This window comes from Exophiala mesophila (assembly GCF_000836275.1).
Source record: "Exophiala mesophila strain CBS 40295 unplaced genomic scaffold supercont1.1, whole genome shotgun sequence".
Classification (NCBI taxonomy): domain Eukaryota; kingdom Fungi; phylum Ascomycota; class Eurotiomycetes; order Chaetothyriales; family Herpotrichiellaceae; genus Exophiala; species Exophiala mesophila.
The window spans coordinates 254,284-268,873 of NW_015622504.1; the positions used below are offsets into that span (position 1 = coordinate 254,284).

At 52.2% G+C, this 14,590-nt stretch overlaps 5 protein-coding genes across 5 annotated transcripts; 3 read left to right on the plus strand and 2 right to left on the minus strand.

Moving 5' to 3' along the window:
- Positions 1–288: 288 nt before the first annotated feature.
- PV10_00086 (uncharacterized protein) lies at positions 289–5,061 on the plus strand. The gene is made up of 2 exons (XM_016364115.1): positions 289–3,800; positions 3,859–5,061. The coding sequence occupies exons 1-2, from the start codon at positions 959–961 to the stop codon at positions 4,773–4,775; spliced, it is 3,759 nt and encodes a 1,252-aa protein (XP_016227764.1). The 5' UTR covers positions 289–958; the 3' UTR covers positions 4,776–5,061.
- Positions 5,062–5,219: 158 nt separating this feature from the next.
- On the minus strand, positions 5,220–6,891 carry PV10_00087 (uncharacterized protein; the record flags this gene model as incomplete). Its single annotated transcript, XM_016364116.1, has 1 exon — positions 5,220–6,891. One exon carries the CDS (start codon positions 6,889–6,891, stop codon positions 5,461–5,463), a length of 1,431 nt encoding a protein of 476 aa, XP_016227765.1. The 3' UTR covers positions 5,220–5,460.
- A 369-nt stretch (positions 6,892–7,260) lies between these two features.
- PV10_00088 (uncharacterized protein) lies at positions 7,261–8,727 on the minus strand (the record flags this gene model as incomplete). Its single annotated transcript, XM_016364117.1, has 2 exons — positions 7,261–7,867; positions 7,922–8,727. 2 exons carry the CDS (start codon positions 8,725–8,727, stop codon positions 7,261–7,263), a joined length of 1,413 nt encoding a protein of 470 aa, XP_016227766.1.
- A 631-nt stretch (positions 8,728–9,358) lies between these two features.
- On the plus strand, positions 9,359–10,642 carry PV10_00089 (uncharacterized protein; the record flags this gene model as incomplete). Its single annotated transcript, XM_016364118.1, has 1 exon — positions 9,359–10,642. One exon carries the CDS (start codon positions 9,359–9,361, stop codon positions 10,640–10,642), a length of 1,284 nt encoding a protein of 427 aa, XP_016227767.1.
- Positions 10,643–11,713: 1,071 nt separating this feature from the next.
- On the plus strand, positions 11,714–14,587 carry PV10_00090 (uncharacterized protein). The gene is made up of 3 exons (XM_016364119.1): positions 11,714–12,401; positions 12,470–12,591; positions 12,650–14,587. The coding sequence occupies exons 1-3, from the start codon at positions 12,164–12,166 to the stop codon at positions 14,051–14,053; spliced, it is 1,764 nt and encodes a 587-aa protein (XP_016227768.1). The 5' UTR covers positions 11,714–12,163; the 3' UTR covers positions 14,054–14,587.
- The last annotated feature ends 3 nt before the right edge of the window (positions 14,588–14,590 follow it).

Sequence of the window (14,590 nt, forward strand, 5' to 3'; positions counted from 1 at the left end):
CTCCGGCCTCCCGAGGCTTGGACGTTAGACCGTTGGAGGTGGGAAGCGGTAAGTGAGGTAGTAGTAGACGGTAGTGGCACGAGTGGCAAGGTTAGGCATAGGTTGGTATCTAAGGTAACCCACTCATGGCCTTCCTTGCCCTGGCACTAAGCAAGTTAGTTAAGACGACGCGATGCATAGCATTCTTTTTCACGCCTCCGCACGCTCTGTTCAGGGCCACGCAGCTACAGTATGGATACACTCACTCACTTCACCATCGCCACACCCTCACTCTCACCCGCACCCGCACCCGCACCCACACACCCACCCACATCCACGTTTTCCCATCCTTCCATCACCTTTGAAGTTTGTTCCGAGTCAACCCATGACAAACACTCGTCAGCGAGCTTCGACGCTCCTCCCATTGACATACCATCAGGTCTAACGTCTCCGACCTCTCTCACAACATGAATTCAGCCATACCTGCATGACGCGTGCTACGATCAAAGACACTAAATCAGACCTTCCTTCCTGTGACCTTTTCTGTCCCCGCCGCTCGTGCCGACATCCTCCATCTCAGCAGGAATCACTCCATCTTTGCTGACCTTACGACAGCACACCTTTTCGCCGTTGTCGCCATTCAGTAATACATATCTACTACCTCATATTCAACAATTCACTCCGCTTACAGAGAGGACGACGGTTCACCTCTGCCCGACATCAGATCACCTTTTGTTTACACAGTGCCAATTCCATATCGGTGCCCTCCTAGCCTCCATCCCCACTACAATCATCCCCTTCATGCCGACGCGCAAATGCATACATGCTTGAACATCATACTGGCTCGCCTCCGTCCAAGGACATTGGCACATCCATTTACTGCGCATCCTTCACATAATACTCAATCCTCCTGCCTGTGACGGGCCTCTTCTTTCCCCTTCCGGATTCTTGAACGGCATTGCTTACCCGTCTCACAACAATGAATCAATCTGAGCGAGAAGAGACCAGAAATGCTACGGCCTCCCGCTCGCGCGCTCAGAACATACAGCGGAGAACTAGTCACCATGCTTCTCCACATGACCGACATGGCATGGTCTTTGACCTGGCCTCCCATTCCACAATTCGCGCTGTCACCCCGGAATCTCAGTCCTTCATAATGTCAGGCTCCTTCGCCGACTCCGTCGACTCTACACTACTTCACTCACCTGCTTCTCAGTCCTCGCGCAAGAACGGATCTCAACGGAGGAGGGAGAAGTCGACCTCCGTCTCCAATACTGATGAGGAGGGCACCATTGAAAGGAGGAGAAGGAGGACTCAGTCAAGGGCAAACACATCCGACGACCTACCCCTCGACACCTCTCCTGGATCCTTCATCACAAAGACTCGCAAACGCCTAGGCTCTATTACCACCACTGGGAATCTATTACAACGGGACCCTGACTCCCACGGCTCAATTGGCTTTCCCTCGGTCGTTCAAAGTCCCGATCTTCAGGACCAGCGCGATCCTCGAGACCCTCCTCGGACCCCCCGCCGCCCTTTTTCTCCCGAGAATGGAATTGCTGCCCCCACCAGCAGCATCCGATCCCCCAGACTCTTGGACATTGACTCTGCCAAAATTCTACATCTGATGAAAACCACTTGTGGCCGCATGCATGGCATCCTATTTTTCAGACAGCTACACACCACTGCATGGGAATCCGGTTATTGTGCTATCAATGTAGCCCCTGGTAGTTTGGTTTGTCAAACCAAGGGTGAGGTATCACAGTCCAAGACATTGATTTCCGACCTTCGTGGTTGCACAGTCCGAACACATTACGACCACGATTCTCAGAGCACGTATCTGAGTGTCTTGATAGCATCTTCTGGAAGCGGCTATCAACTCCGACCTCCCGTTCCCGAAACATTTGACTCATGGCTGGCAGCCCTTCTGTGCTGGCAACCCCTCCGCCCCAAGGGAGTTCACATCAAGTCCGCCAAGCCTCAACCAGTCTCCATGCCACATCCTGTACCTGCCTATGACAAAAAGGCAGTCTCTCAAAGACGCGTCTCCGATATCTCCAATGTCAAGTCTGCTGCCATCATCAAGGTCGGCAAGTTGATGCTATGGGATGGCCCACTTCCTTCCGGCTCGCAGCTGGGCACATACTCTCGCGGTGTCTTCCGCTCTACACGGCCTGAACTTCTCCTCTGGCGCAAAGCTAGCTGCACCTTGCACGACAATGGACTCTTTCGCTTGTTGGACCAGCTCGATGCCCGCGTCATTTTTTCTATACAGTTGTCACACCTCTCCCGGTGTGCTGTGCAGAGGCTTGACCAGAGCGTCTTGCAGATGCCTCATTGTATTGCGATTTATCCCCATCATACCATTCACTCACAGACCCTTCCATTCTCACGACCTGTGGTGCTTTGTCTGGAGACCAGCATTGCTTTTCAAGCATGGTTTGTGCTTCTTCGGGCCTTCACCCAACCGGAACTATATGGTTCGCAGCATCAATTGGCTGACACTGAACAAGCCGGTCGTGACGACGGACCCGCCCCGGACTCTCAACCCTGGGCTTCCGAGCTGTTTCGAATGGAGCGTACTCTGAGCCTCAAAATCACAGAGGCGAAATTCGGACAGAAAATTTCTTCCAGAGAACTCTCGGAGCAGACAAAATCAAAAGGTCGCGTGTCCAAACAGGAACGCGGCAAGGAGAGCGTCTACGCCGAAGTCATGCTGGGCAAGGATTTGCGCGCTCGTACATCGCCTCAACTGAGCGTCGACAAAGCGTTTTGGGCTGAAGAATTTGTCCTCGAAGATATTTCCACAACCCTTTCCAATATCTGCATCGCAGTCAAGGTCGCCAATCCTGCGGAGAAAGAGTGGACCATGGTTGCTGACGGCCTCTACGACATCTCCACGGATACAGGCTATCTCTCTGGTCTAGGCGGACTCGAGATATCGTCGCATGACCCGATCTTTGGCCGCGTCGACCTTTCTGTGGATGAGCTAGAGAGTCAAGGTACTCTTGACAAGTGGTTCGTGTTACTCGACAACAACGAACACCATGTCGGACAGATCTTGATCCGCTTCACCCTTCACGAGTCTGTGATCTTGATGGAGCACGAGTACCGAAACTTATCTAGCATGCTCCAAAATTTCTCCAATGGCTTGACCACGCAGATTACAGGATTCTTGGCCATGGATTTGCGCCAAGTCTCGGATATTTTGTTGGATATCTTTCAGGCTTCAGGCACGGTTCTCGAATGGCTAAGTCATCTAGTGGAAGAGGAGATTGACGGCACCTATAAAGAGGTCCCAACAACGAGGATGAGGTTCAGCAATCGAATCCAGTCAAATGATTCCTACGAGTCAGCTGAGCAGCGTGAGATGTTTGTGCGAGACCTCAGTCGTTCGGCTACGATGGAGGCCAATCTCCTTTTCAGGGGCAATTCGCTGGTTACAAAAGCACTTGATGCCCATATGCGTCGGCTGGGCAAGTCGTACCTTGAAGACGTTCTGGGCGAGAAACTAAGGACGATAATGGAGCGCGATCCTGATTGTGAAGTGGATCCGAACCGTGTCCGCTCACAGGAGCAGTTGGACAAGAATTGGGCTAATCTCAACTACCTGACCAGCACTGTGTGGAAGGCGATAGCCGTCTCAGCGTCTCTTTGTCCTGTCGAGCTTCGTCTCATCTTCCGCCATATCCGATCGTGCGCCGAAGACCGGTATGGATCTTTTATCCGGACTGTCAAATACACCAGTGTCTCTGGGTTTTTGTTTCTCCGCTTCTTCTGTCCTGCCATCCTCAACCCTAAATTGTTTGGCCTTATACACGGTGAGTCATCTGGGCGTGCTGAACGCGGCGGTGCCTTATACATGCTAATCGATCGCAGACTTTCCTCCAGAGCGGACGAAACGGACATTCACATTGATTGCGAAGAGCCTCAATGTTCTAGCCAACATGGCCAAATTTGGTACAAAGGAACCCTGGATGGCGCCCATGAATAAATTTCTGAGCACTTCGTCACTGGATTTCAAGGCCTTTATTGACGAGATTTGCGCCGTCAGCTCTTCTCAAATGGTCGCAACCCAGCTTGAGCCCCAGTTTGCTGCACCGAACCAAATACGAAGCCGTCTCCCTCCTTTGTCGAGAGAAGGACTACCCAGCTTACCCTTTCTTTTGGATCGCGCCAAGCTTTTGGCGCAGCTTGTCGACTTCTGGGTCTCACATGCTCCAGAAAATACGAGTGAGATTGTCACCGACGAGATCATGGTGGCCTTTCACACGACCTGTGCAAAGCTGAGCCAAAAGAGCCGGGCTTGTCTAAGGGCCGCGGAGCAAGCAGAGCGACCCGCCGACCCGGCGGACCCCACCTGGCAGCGAGGTCTCGGGGAGCAACCCAGGAACATGGTGAACAGTCCATTCGAGGATTCACTCGTCCGACCCAGCGCCGACAATGAGATTACGGCACTACCACAGACGATGGACACACTTGCGGAGATGGCTTATAAAGCTTCCGAGGCGTCACCTGTTGTCGGTGAGGGTGACACAACTCCATCGAGCTCAGCTTCAGCAGCGTGGGACAGAAAGATCCCCTTCCCCCAGCGTGGCCCAGAGGCACGTGCGATGACGAATTCGACCAACTCATCGACATTGTCACTGGATGCCGCGGAGGATGCCAGAGCAAGGCCACTGCCAAGCAGCAGGGATGGTCCGAGCAAAAATCGACTTTTCGATCTGATGGGCTCGTCTGGGCGCAGGAAAGGCAAAGGAGGGGAGCGAAATCATGCAGAGGATGACGGGCAATAGTTGATGACTTCACGAAGCCGTAATGATGAACCTCCTTGACTCCAATCCAATGTCTCGGGCCGACGTAGGAGAGGAAGACGGGTTGAGCCATAGGAGGTGTGATGTGAGAAGCATGGGATGATCTTGTTGAAAAAATCGATGAAGATCTAGGATTTGGCGATGACTCTCTATAATTAGACCCAACAAGAAGTCGGGGAATTGATACCAAGGACTGAGCAGCGAACCGCCCAGCCAGACCATTGAACCTAAATCCCTCTATGCGCTAGAGTTGTACGGCTCAAAGAACTCCACGCCAGAAGTGAATAGAGAACATGTGCATTTCACGATGACCAGTCAATCGCTCCACCCATGGCGTATCAACGCGAATATACGGACTGGCGTTCGGACGTCGGTCTCACACGGAAGCCAAGTCAAAGGAGTCATCGATGACTACAATGAAGAATGCAAAATTGGAACTTCTTCTCATTCACTAGACGTGACGTGATATTCGCTTATTATATAGGTCTAGTAGTACATGGATATGGTGCAATGGAGTATCAAATTTAGCTGGCCACCATGCCAACAACAAGGATGGTTGATGTTGCTGAAATGTGATGACCACAGCACGGAATTGATCAGGCTCGGACTTTGTCAGGCAGCATGATGGGAGCGATTAAGATCTTGCGAAACCAAGTATCTGAGTGATTCAATTTTTCGCACTTGAGATTGCTCGATGGGGTCGTTGGTAATATGGTTTAGGCGGTTCGGGCGACGCCTCATCCAGATTCAGACTTTTGCTCACATATTCTTGCCAGGAGACGATTTGAGGGTACCAGGCAACCTGCTCATATTTGTTCCACCAATCTGCCCCGCGAGAATGTGCAGTAGGTGCAGAGAGGTTTTGGCCGTGGCTCAGATCCCACGTTCGATCCATCTGGATGTTTCGGAGAAGCTGGCAGGTTTCAAGGTCGTGTTCGACGCCAGATCTATCCATTTCGACAAGAAGGTGATGGATTCGTCGAAGCGAAGAATGAGCCTGCCATTGGAACTCTATCAGGTGGTTGTAAAAATGAGTGGTCGCGCCCAGGACGTAGCTGGTGTGGCCAAGTTGGCGGATCCGGGGGAGAAGGTTGAACACGAGATGAGAAGAGGGAAACTTGTCAGTGAAGATGTGTAAAACATATAGGAGGACAGTAGGATAGACGTGGCGGAGGACAGGTACATCATCAGAGACCTCTCGCACCTGGCCGAAGATGTCGAGTCCATCTTGGGAAACTTGACCAGGCTCCTCCTTATCGACAGGAGGCTGGGTTTTGGACTCGGGTAAAATGCCATTCTGGTCTAGGGGTGAGGTAGCCAGAGAGTCTTGAGGGATTGATGAGGCGAGCTCGGCCGGGCTGTCAATACTGGCGGCTTTGGAAGGAGGGCTTAGCGACGAGGCCAAGGAGAAAACATGTTGCTCACAGGCCTCCCACAACGCAATATCGCCACGGCGCTCGCCCGAGTTCCAAGCTTGTTCTAGTGCACTGATGATATGATATAGCCGTTGAAAAACTGCATCTCTCAGATCCTCCGGGGGGTTGGTATGGTCCAGAATTAGACTAAGCGACTCGATCAGATGGCTTGGCAATTCAGTCAACTCGGGGGTGGTGTCGGCTTCATAAGCAGGTGACGACTGTCTGCCAATGAGACCGGTTTTGACCGAGTTACTGAAAATATCGAGGATTCGGTTGATCTCAATGTCGTGTGAGTTGGGCCGAGAGGCTTTCTTGTTTGCAACGGGTGGGCTAGAGGACTTTTTATTCGGGGTAGAACTCAAAATCGCATCAAAAGCTCTGCGCTCAGCGGGTGTGATAGTTGAAGGAGTGGCAGGATTAGAACGAGGAGAAATCGGGGTATCGGAAAGATCGTCGCCGCTTAGTTGCGTGTGACGACTATGTTTGCCAGGGCGCCAACTACGAGAGCGGTCATTGGTGGCCACAGGTGACTTTTGGTGAGAAGGGGGATGGTTTCCTGAATAGAGATGTTGGTGGGTGGAAAATTGCTGTCGGAAGAAGTGAGGTACGTTCGAACAGTTGGATGACCTTAATATGGTCCTAGTTTGATATAGGAATGAGAGAGGGGGTTTTCGAGCCATGCTCTCGCTTGATCGACGTTGATGGAATAAATGAAGATTGTCTTGAGGAGAATGAGAAGCGAGAAACTTGATACTTCACGTGACTTGATATTGAAATTGGGCTTGGCGTCGTAATGCTCCAGAGTAGTACTACTCCTCTGGAGCATGTGACACAACACGACAGACCCATCCCCCTCATGATCATTTTATTGATAATGCTGGGTCAAGGAGCAGGATAATGGAAGTGAATGAACAGATGTAGAAAATAATTCACAGGCACTGGTCAATGCATCTTCATGACGGGTAGCAGACACTTGATGCTGGGTGTTTATACATATGTGGCTACTAGCTTTGAGAAAGCGATGTTCTTGCTAAGGTGCCCACTTGGTCTCATTTACCAGTGTCTATCTCCAAGCTCTTACGCAGGGATTCCTCGGTAACAAATTGTAACTCGATGTCACTGGGGTAACTTGCGCTCCCAAAACAGGAACTCCATTCGGCCAACGACACGTTGCTGTGAGAGTCGAGAGATACTTTCACATAGAATGAAGAAGGGGTAAGGGGAGTCTGCGTCGAGGTTGTCGGACGATCGATCGCGGTGTTTGGGTTCGGTAAAGCCTGGAGTTTGATGCTCGGATGATCCAGGTTTGGGTATCTTTTGTGGTACGGCGAAGCGATCCACTCCCACTCGTTTCTGTCGTTTCTGTTGTAGCTGTCGAGTCGATCTCGTATCATGTTGATTGTCAAGCTCGATCTGGAACTCTTTAATTCAGTCAGGACTTTAATCACGGCTCTCATAAATGAGCGTTCATGTATGTACGCAAGACTCTGGCGGTCTGAAGCTGCGAGGATCTCGTTAGTGCCTTTCATGCCGCCCAAAGCAGCATTTCCCGCAAAACAACAGTTCAAGATGATCAGAGTATCGCACGGCGCTATGTGGAGTGATGGCTGTATGGAAGACCAGTCCACGAGATTCGTGGGATCGTAGGCTGCACGACTGAAGAACACGGTTAGCCTTCGTTGTTGTAACGACATCATATCGCAAACATACGCTGCCCACATTGCTGGGCCACGACCGCTTTGTATTTTTGAATCCCCTCTTGTGTCGATGCCATGTCCAGCATAGACGACGATAACAAGCTCGTCCTTTTTTCCATGCCTGCCTATAAGTTCTCGAATCGTCCGTTCAACCGCGCCCTGAGCGTTGGTTGTTGGGATCTTGAAAATTTCGTAAACATGAAAGTTGAAGTGTTGAACGAAACATTTCTCGAGCCCATTCAGCTCTTCTTCAAGTTCAAAACCGGGTTCAACATCCTCAAACATGATAGGCAGCACCGACACCTTGGAATAGCGCCCGTTACGTGTCAGAGAGTCATTGAGTCGCTCGGTGTTGTTCAAACTCTCGACGAGTTCATCGATTTGCCGAGACAACAAAGAGCCTGCGCCTTCTGAGCCAGAACGTCTTATCGGGTGTCTAACTTCGACACGAGCCCTTCGCACCGTCTCTGGGGCGTTATTTCCTAAGCGCTCCCAAATTTCGGGGTTTTCTGAAACAGGTGAAGGGATTGAGAGGTCATAGAAAAGTCGATCACCGGATTGAGAAGGGGCATGACCATATCTCCGACGCGCATCCAAGCCTTCATTTAGCCAGCGTTCAATGATAGAGAGCTGTTCGGGATCGTTTGTCGAGCTCTGCATCAGCACTTCCATTCTTACGTCAAGATCATTCTGCCTTGCTCTCGGCGAAGATGGGCTTGTAAAACGGTTGGGTGATGCCTGTTCTCGTGTGTGTTCATGAAAGTCTTCCAAATCAGCGAAGCCCGACCGAGTAAACTTGCCAGCGGAGGGTTTGCTCATCTCGTCAATCCCAAAGCTCGAAGAGGTATCTCTGCTTGTGGCCAGGCACTAAATGGATACTACGGCACCAGGAAGGACGGACAGATGTTCCCAGGACAAACGAACGTCCTGCTCGCGCCAGTTTAAATGAAGGAGGTGCCTGGTAGGGATGGCTTTGAGGGGGAAATGGGGCGTGTCCCTCAGGTGCATTGACTGGTGACCTGTCAACCAACCACTTGAGCCCTCCAGGTTGCACAGCATACTTAGTCGCATGCAATAGGGCCTAAAGGGGATATTTTGCAAGATAATCTCAGGTCAAGGCCAGTGCAATGGCACATGCTCGATGTTCTTCACGCGAAATCAAGGATTTTCAGCGCCCTGCATCCGAGAAGCCCACGAGAAGACTCCTCTTGCTAGCCATCTAGGTGAAATTAAGCGAGGAGTGTGAGTCGAATCAATCCTACGTGCTCAAGGTCGATCTGCTCTGTCAGCTGGGAGCTAGCCACTGTCTTTTGGAAACAAGAATGGGAGGTGGTCGTTGGTTGACTTTCCTGATGGAGAGTCAGTCAAATTTCTCGATTCAAAGAGCCACGGTCTAGCAATTAACACCTTTTTCATCACCTATAAAAAAGGAAGCCCTGAAGATATTCCAATGGCACCGGGCTCGCCACAGTCATTTGGCTTCCCCCTTGTCAAGGATGCTAGTCCGACCCATGCGAGCCCAAGTATGCATGGCTCAATTTCGGAGAGCGTACGTCGTCCATCCATAGCCACCCTGCCTCGTTCGAGCGCAGAATTCAGCCGCTCTAGTGCAGAGTTCAGTCCGGGCGAGGTTGGCTCCTCGAACCAGGAATTCTGGCGGCATACAACCACATTCAGGATAATGGTCATAGGTTCTTTGAACTTTGACCATATTTGGGTTCTGCCTCGTCTGGTGCAACCATCTGAGACCGTGATTGCCGAGCATAGGGCGGCTCCAGGCGGGAAGGGCGCCACTCAAGCTGTAGCCTGCGCAAGGCTCTCACGGGGTCGGAGTGTAAACAACAATGCCTTTCGTCGACGAAGCTCCGGCAGCCAGGAAGTGAAAAAATTCATCAAAGTCAGTATGATTGGGGCCGTGGGGACGGATCATGCGGCAGACGAGATGGTGGAAGCTCTGCAAGCGAACAATGTGGATACAGAATATATCCTCCAATGCCAGGGTGAGGCGACTGGGAGAGCGAGCATTGCTATATGGGGAAATGGCGAGAACAATGTGCTGGTCTGTCCTGGTGCCAATTACAGGCTTACCTTTGACAAAATTGGCGTGAGTCTTCGCAAAGGTTGGCCACATCTCCTCATTTTGCAGATGGAAATCCCTGTTCAAACGGTGGAAGACCTTATCGCGAGGGCGGCTAAGGAGGGGATCCCGATTTTGCTGAATGCGGCACCAGTCATGGACGATTTTCCCCGAGATATTCTTCGCTCTGTGGAGCACCTCATCGTCAACAAGGTCGAGGCCGAAAGGCTACTAGAGCGATACCAACCAGCCAGCAATACGTCATGGCAACGACCAGCGCGAGAGGACGACAGAGATGCGGAAATAGGCAGTGGGACGGAATTGCGCAGGTCGTTGCTTTCTAAATTTGGCATGAAGTTCGCCGTTGTCACCATGGGTAGCCATGGAGGAGTGGCGGGGTCAAGAGGATACGACAACCAACTGCGCATATTTGATTATGAGGCGGCAGAGGTCGAAGAGGTTGTCGATACAACGGGCTGTGGTGGTGTCTTTATCGGGGCGTATGCGGTCCAGTACATCCGGCAGAAATTCTCACAAGGAGGAGGATTTGACCTTGCTCGAGCAGTGAATTGGGCGGCCAGCGCAGCGGCCTTCAAGGCAAAGTCGATTGGCTCTCTGGACGGAATACCATGGGAAGATCAGCTTGAAGCAACCTGAATGAAGAAAACCAAGGTATTTGTTCTCTGTGGATCGTGGATCCTGCTCACTGTTTGATGTTCTTCTGTTATTCGCAGATTGACATGTCAGGCGGGCCGCTCCTAAAGTCCTTCGACGTCGACCCTTCCTACCAGACGAGATGCTTAGGAAATCAGTCGCTCGATTCGAGGATCAGGATGCACAAGCCCCGTGTCAAGGCCGAGTGGGCGGGGTTCCTGGGGGCGGGTGGTGTCTATACAGGTCATAAACAGTTTGCGAGAAAGATGGCATCTTCTGCCCTAGGCGCAGGGAATAGATAGGTCGGTGAACCCCTTGATAATTGAATCATCGTATGCGAAACTTTGTACATAGAGCTTCTCCTGGAGGCAGATGTACGTGGGAATGATTCGGGGATCGACAGTACAGGCTTTTACGACTGGTGGGCAAATCTACGGAGCACAGTGACACAAGACACAGCACATAGCACATCGACAACAATGATGTAACTTGGGAACAAAGAGGTGTGACGCTAGGTTCTATCTAGGTATCTTCCCGGGAACTCTAAGGTGCTGCGTACGGAGTATGTCGAGGCGACTTATCTCGGGTACTTCCTAGGCATAGATGTTCTTATAGAGCATGATTAAGAGCCGGAGCCGAGGGGCGCCCCCTACAGGGATTGAGCACCCCTTCCAGGCGTTTATAGGTATCATGTGACTGTATACCTATTTGCCAAGTACTGTACTTAGTTCCTGGGGGGCCTGGAGATCCCCCGAATCATTCCCATTTCACCCATTACCGCCCCGGTGATAAGTCGCCCATGTGACCCATCAGGCCCATGTACATACCTATGTACATACCAAACCTTAGGTACCTATCAGACTCGGATCGCCCTGTGCGTGACTGCCTAGGCAATTCTATCCTTCTTAGACTGGATTAGTGGTAGAGCGACGCTGCTTTCTGATGTGTACTCCGTAGATACTAAGACCCTTAGCTTATGGATCTGGTAGGTGGTAAACTACTGTAGATATCACCAAATACTTAGTTACTGATAGCCATAACTTACTAACTTAGTCGGCCACGTTGGGCCCCTCGGGCTCTCTACTTACTCCGTCCACTGATGGTCTCATTGATAAACAACATAGCACCATTTCCTCCATTATCTCAGAGCCTCTTGAGACCTCCGATCCCGTGGCCATCATTGTAAACCCTCTCATCTGCCTCTCACCTCCTTCTCGACCGTCTCCGACCCTGCCCGCCTGCCCAAGTCACCGCCCCTCCCTCCTCAACAGGCGGCACTCGACAGTCCATCCCACGTCGCCAAACGCCAACCAACGCAATCGAGATAGCCTAGGTCGCCTAGGTCGCGCGTGGGGAGTCTGTCCATGACCCCTTCCCCCACCTTCGTGCCATATCGTCCATATCCACAACCACATCCACATCCACACTCGCACTCGCACCCATACACACGTCTCTCACATCTCTCCTCTCGCCTCTGACTCGGTCTCATTATATCCTTCTCAAGCTGCGGCTGCGGCGCCCGACATGAACAGACTGCGTCCAGAGTCCACCATTGCCAACCCCATGCCTGCCCCAGGATTCTCCTCGCGATCACGTCCTCGAACCGAGTCTGCTTCCAACGGTGACCGCGCAGTCCCTGTTCCTGGCGCTGCCAACATGTATACCAACGGTGCAGACCGCAAGAATCCCCTTGGAGGCCCTCCTCCGTTGTTTGACCTGGCACGCAGCCCCCCTGCACCCACCGCCAACGCTTCTGGCAAGAGTCAGTCCCTCTTCAATTCATCCTGTCGCTTTACCTCGAAGCCGAACTTGACCTAACCATTGACCTAGATACCAAACACGTCCCCTGCAAATTCTTCAGACAAAATGCCTGCCAGGCAGGCAATGCCTGTCCTTTCTCCCACTCCCTCGACCCCATCAACCAGCAGGCCCCCTGCAAGTACTTCATGAGAGTGCGTCTGACCCCTCAATCACGCTCGCCTCATTACAACTAACCCATTGCCTCCCCAGGGAAACTGCAAATTCGGGGCCAAATGTGCACTCGCCCACTACCTACCCGACGGACGAAGAGTCAATCGCGCCGATCTGGACGTCGGTCTCGCCATCACAGGGGCAAACGGCCGCAACTACAATTACTCGACTCGACCAGACCAGCATAACTTTCACCCTCAAGACTCCAATCTCGTCGATCCTCTACTCAATCAGCCTTCCTATGGCCCCGAATTCTTCCCAAACCAATCCTTCCCCCTCGATGTCGATGAGCCTGATGCCTTTCAAGACCGTTACAACCAATATCACAGCCATTCTGCCCTAGACTCGGGCGTCAATTCTCCTCCAAACTCCCACTACGGCTCTCCACCGAGCGACCTCCAATTCCCAAAGTCCCCAGTGGAAAACATTCGCACAGCCCTCAATGCCCCTCTCCCTCATTCCTTTGACGCCAATGGCATCTCTCACATTGCCCAGTATGGCCCTCTCGGTCAATCTGTCCCCGACAAGTTTGGCCTGCGTTCTCCCGCCTCCTCTTCCCTTTCAAGGCAACTCGGAACTCCACCCGAGGGCATCGTCAACGTTCGCAATGCCAATCTCGGCTCCACACTCCGTAACGCCCCTTCTCCGCTCGGGCTGTCTCCCGCCAACGCAGAAGAATCCATCGGCCAGAGGATCATGCATTCACAGCGCGCAATCAAGGCCAGGGGCCTGTCCGCCAGCGTTCCCCGCTCCCACATTGCTGGACATGAATGGGAAGAGGGCCTCAGCGTCGAGACGGACTTGCTGCCCAACAGTTTGCATGATGAGGTGCTGACCCCACAAGAGAAGAACAGACGACTCTCGCGACCGGAGCAAGAGTACAACGCCAGGGATCAGACTGGAGGATTGGCTATTCCCAGCGGTACCTCGAGCAAGGTCGGCTCCCCTCCAACCGGCAGTCCCTCTCGCTTCAGCGCCCTATGGGCAGAACAAAGGGAAAGGAAGTCAGGCGATCCACAGACCTCTACCAGCCTCGGTCATGTAGGCTCACCGCTCCGTGGTTCCTGGATGCCAAATGAACCCACCACCGCCAATACGCAGGTCTCGGGCATTTCTCAGGCCATGGCACGAATGCAGCTGGGCCGAACAGATTCAACCGAGTCCAATGGAAACAATGGAAACAAAAGCCAATTGATCAGCGGTTTGAGACATTCCTCTGCCCCGGTCGCTAGGTTCGATCGAGGCATTTCCAGCCCTGGTCTCACGTCGCAAAAGATTGAAGAGGAAGTTGAAGGTGCATTCTTCCCCATGGACGAAACAAATTGGTCCGGTCATTCCCCACGACTGACACCACTGCGCGAGAGGGCCAACGGAGAACTGCAGAGAAGCAAAAGAGACGCACTCTCAGGAGAAGAGAGGTCCATGTGGAGTTTTCGAGGCTAAGGCATGTACCCAACCTGAGGAACACGATACATCACGCACAGCAAAAGACACGACACGGAGGAGGCACCAAGGCGGTGAGCCCTGGAAACTTGTACAGAGACGCGACACATATTCATAACGAGTGGTCATGTGAAAACTGCATGCTATACTGGGCGGGCGGCGTTGATCTTCTCATGACCAAAACTTGGTAGGGTTCCTGGAAAAGAAGCGGCTGCAGGCCATCATCAACAGAACCTGAATCTTTTCAGCAAGGCGCCCTGCGAGTTTGAAGTCTAGATTTGGCCTAGAGCTTAAATGTCGAATTGCCTAATGATCAGAACCAAGTATCTGAGTTTCCATTCAATCCTAGAATTGCTCCGCACCTCATCTGGTGCATCAAGTCGCGAGGCTGAACCAAGACACAAGGCTGAGACAGGGAGAGTCATGCCCGCAATGACCAAGCAGGGACTAGTCAGGATTCGGCCCACCTTCCCCACGAACCCTTCAGCCTCGTCATACGCCAGTGACAATTTATTACAACGGCTTTGAAAGTTCGGC

Coding starts and splice junctions, on each gene's coding strand:
- PV10_00086 (XM_016364115.1), top strand. CDS start 959: ATGAATCAATCTGAGCGAGAAGAGACCAGAAATGCTACGGCCTCCCGC. Junction 3,801..3,858: donor ATTGTTTGGCCTTATACACG/GTGAGTCATCTG, acceptor AATCGATCGCAG/ACTTTCCTCCAGAGCGGACG.
- PV10_00090 (XM_016364119.1), top strand. CDS start 12,164: ATGAACAGACTGCGTCCAGAGTCCACCATTGCCAACCCCATGCCTGCC. Junction 12,402..12,469: donor CGCCAACGCTTCTGGCAAGA/GTCAGTCCCTCT, acceptor CCATTGACCTAG/ATACCAAACACGTCCCCTGC. Junction 12,592..12,649: donor CCTGCAAGTACTTCATGAGA/GTGCGTCTGACC, acceptor TTGCCTCCCCAG/GGAAACTGCAAATTCGGGGC.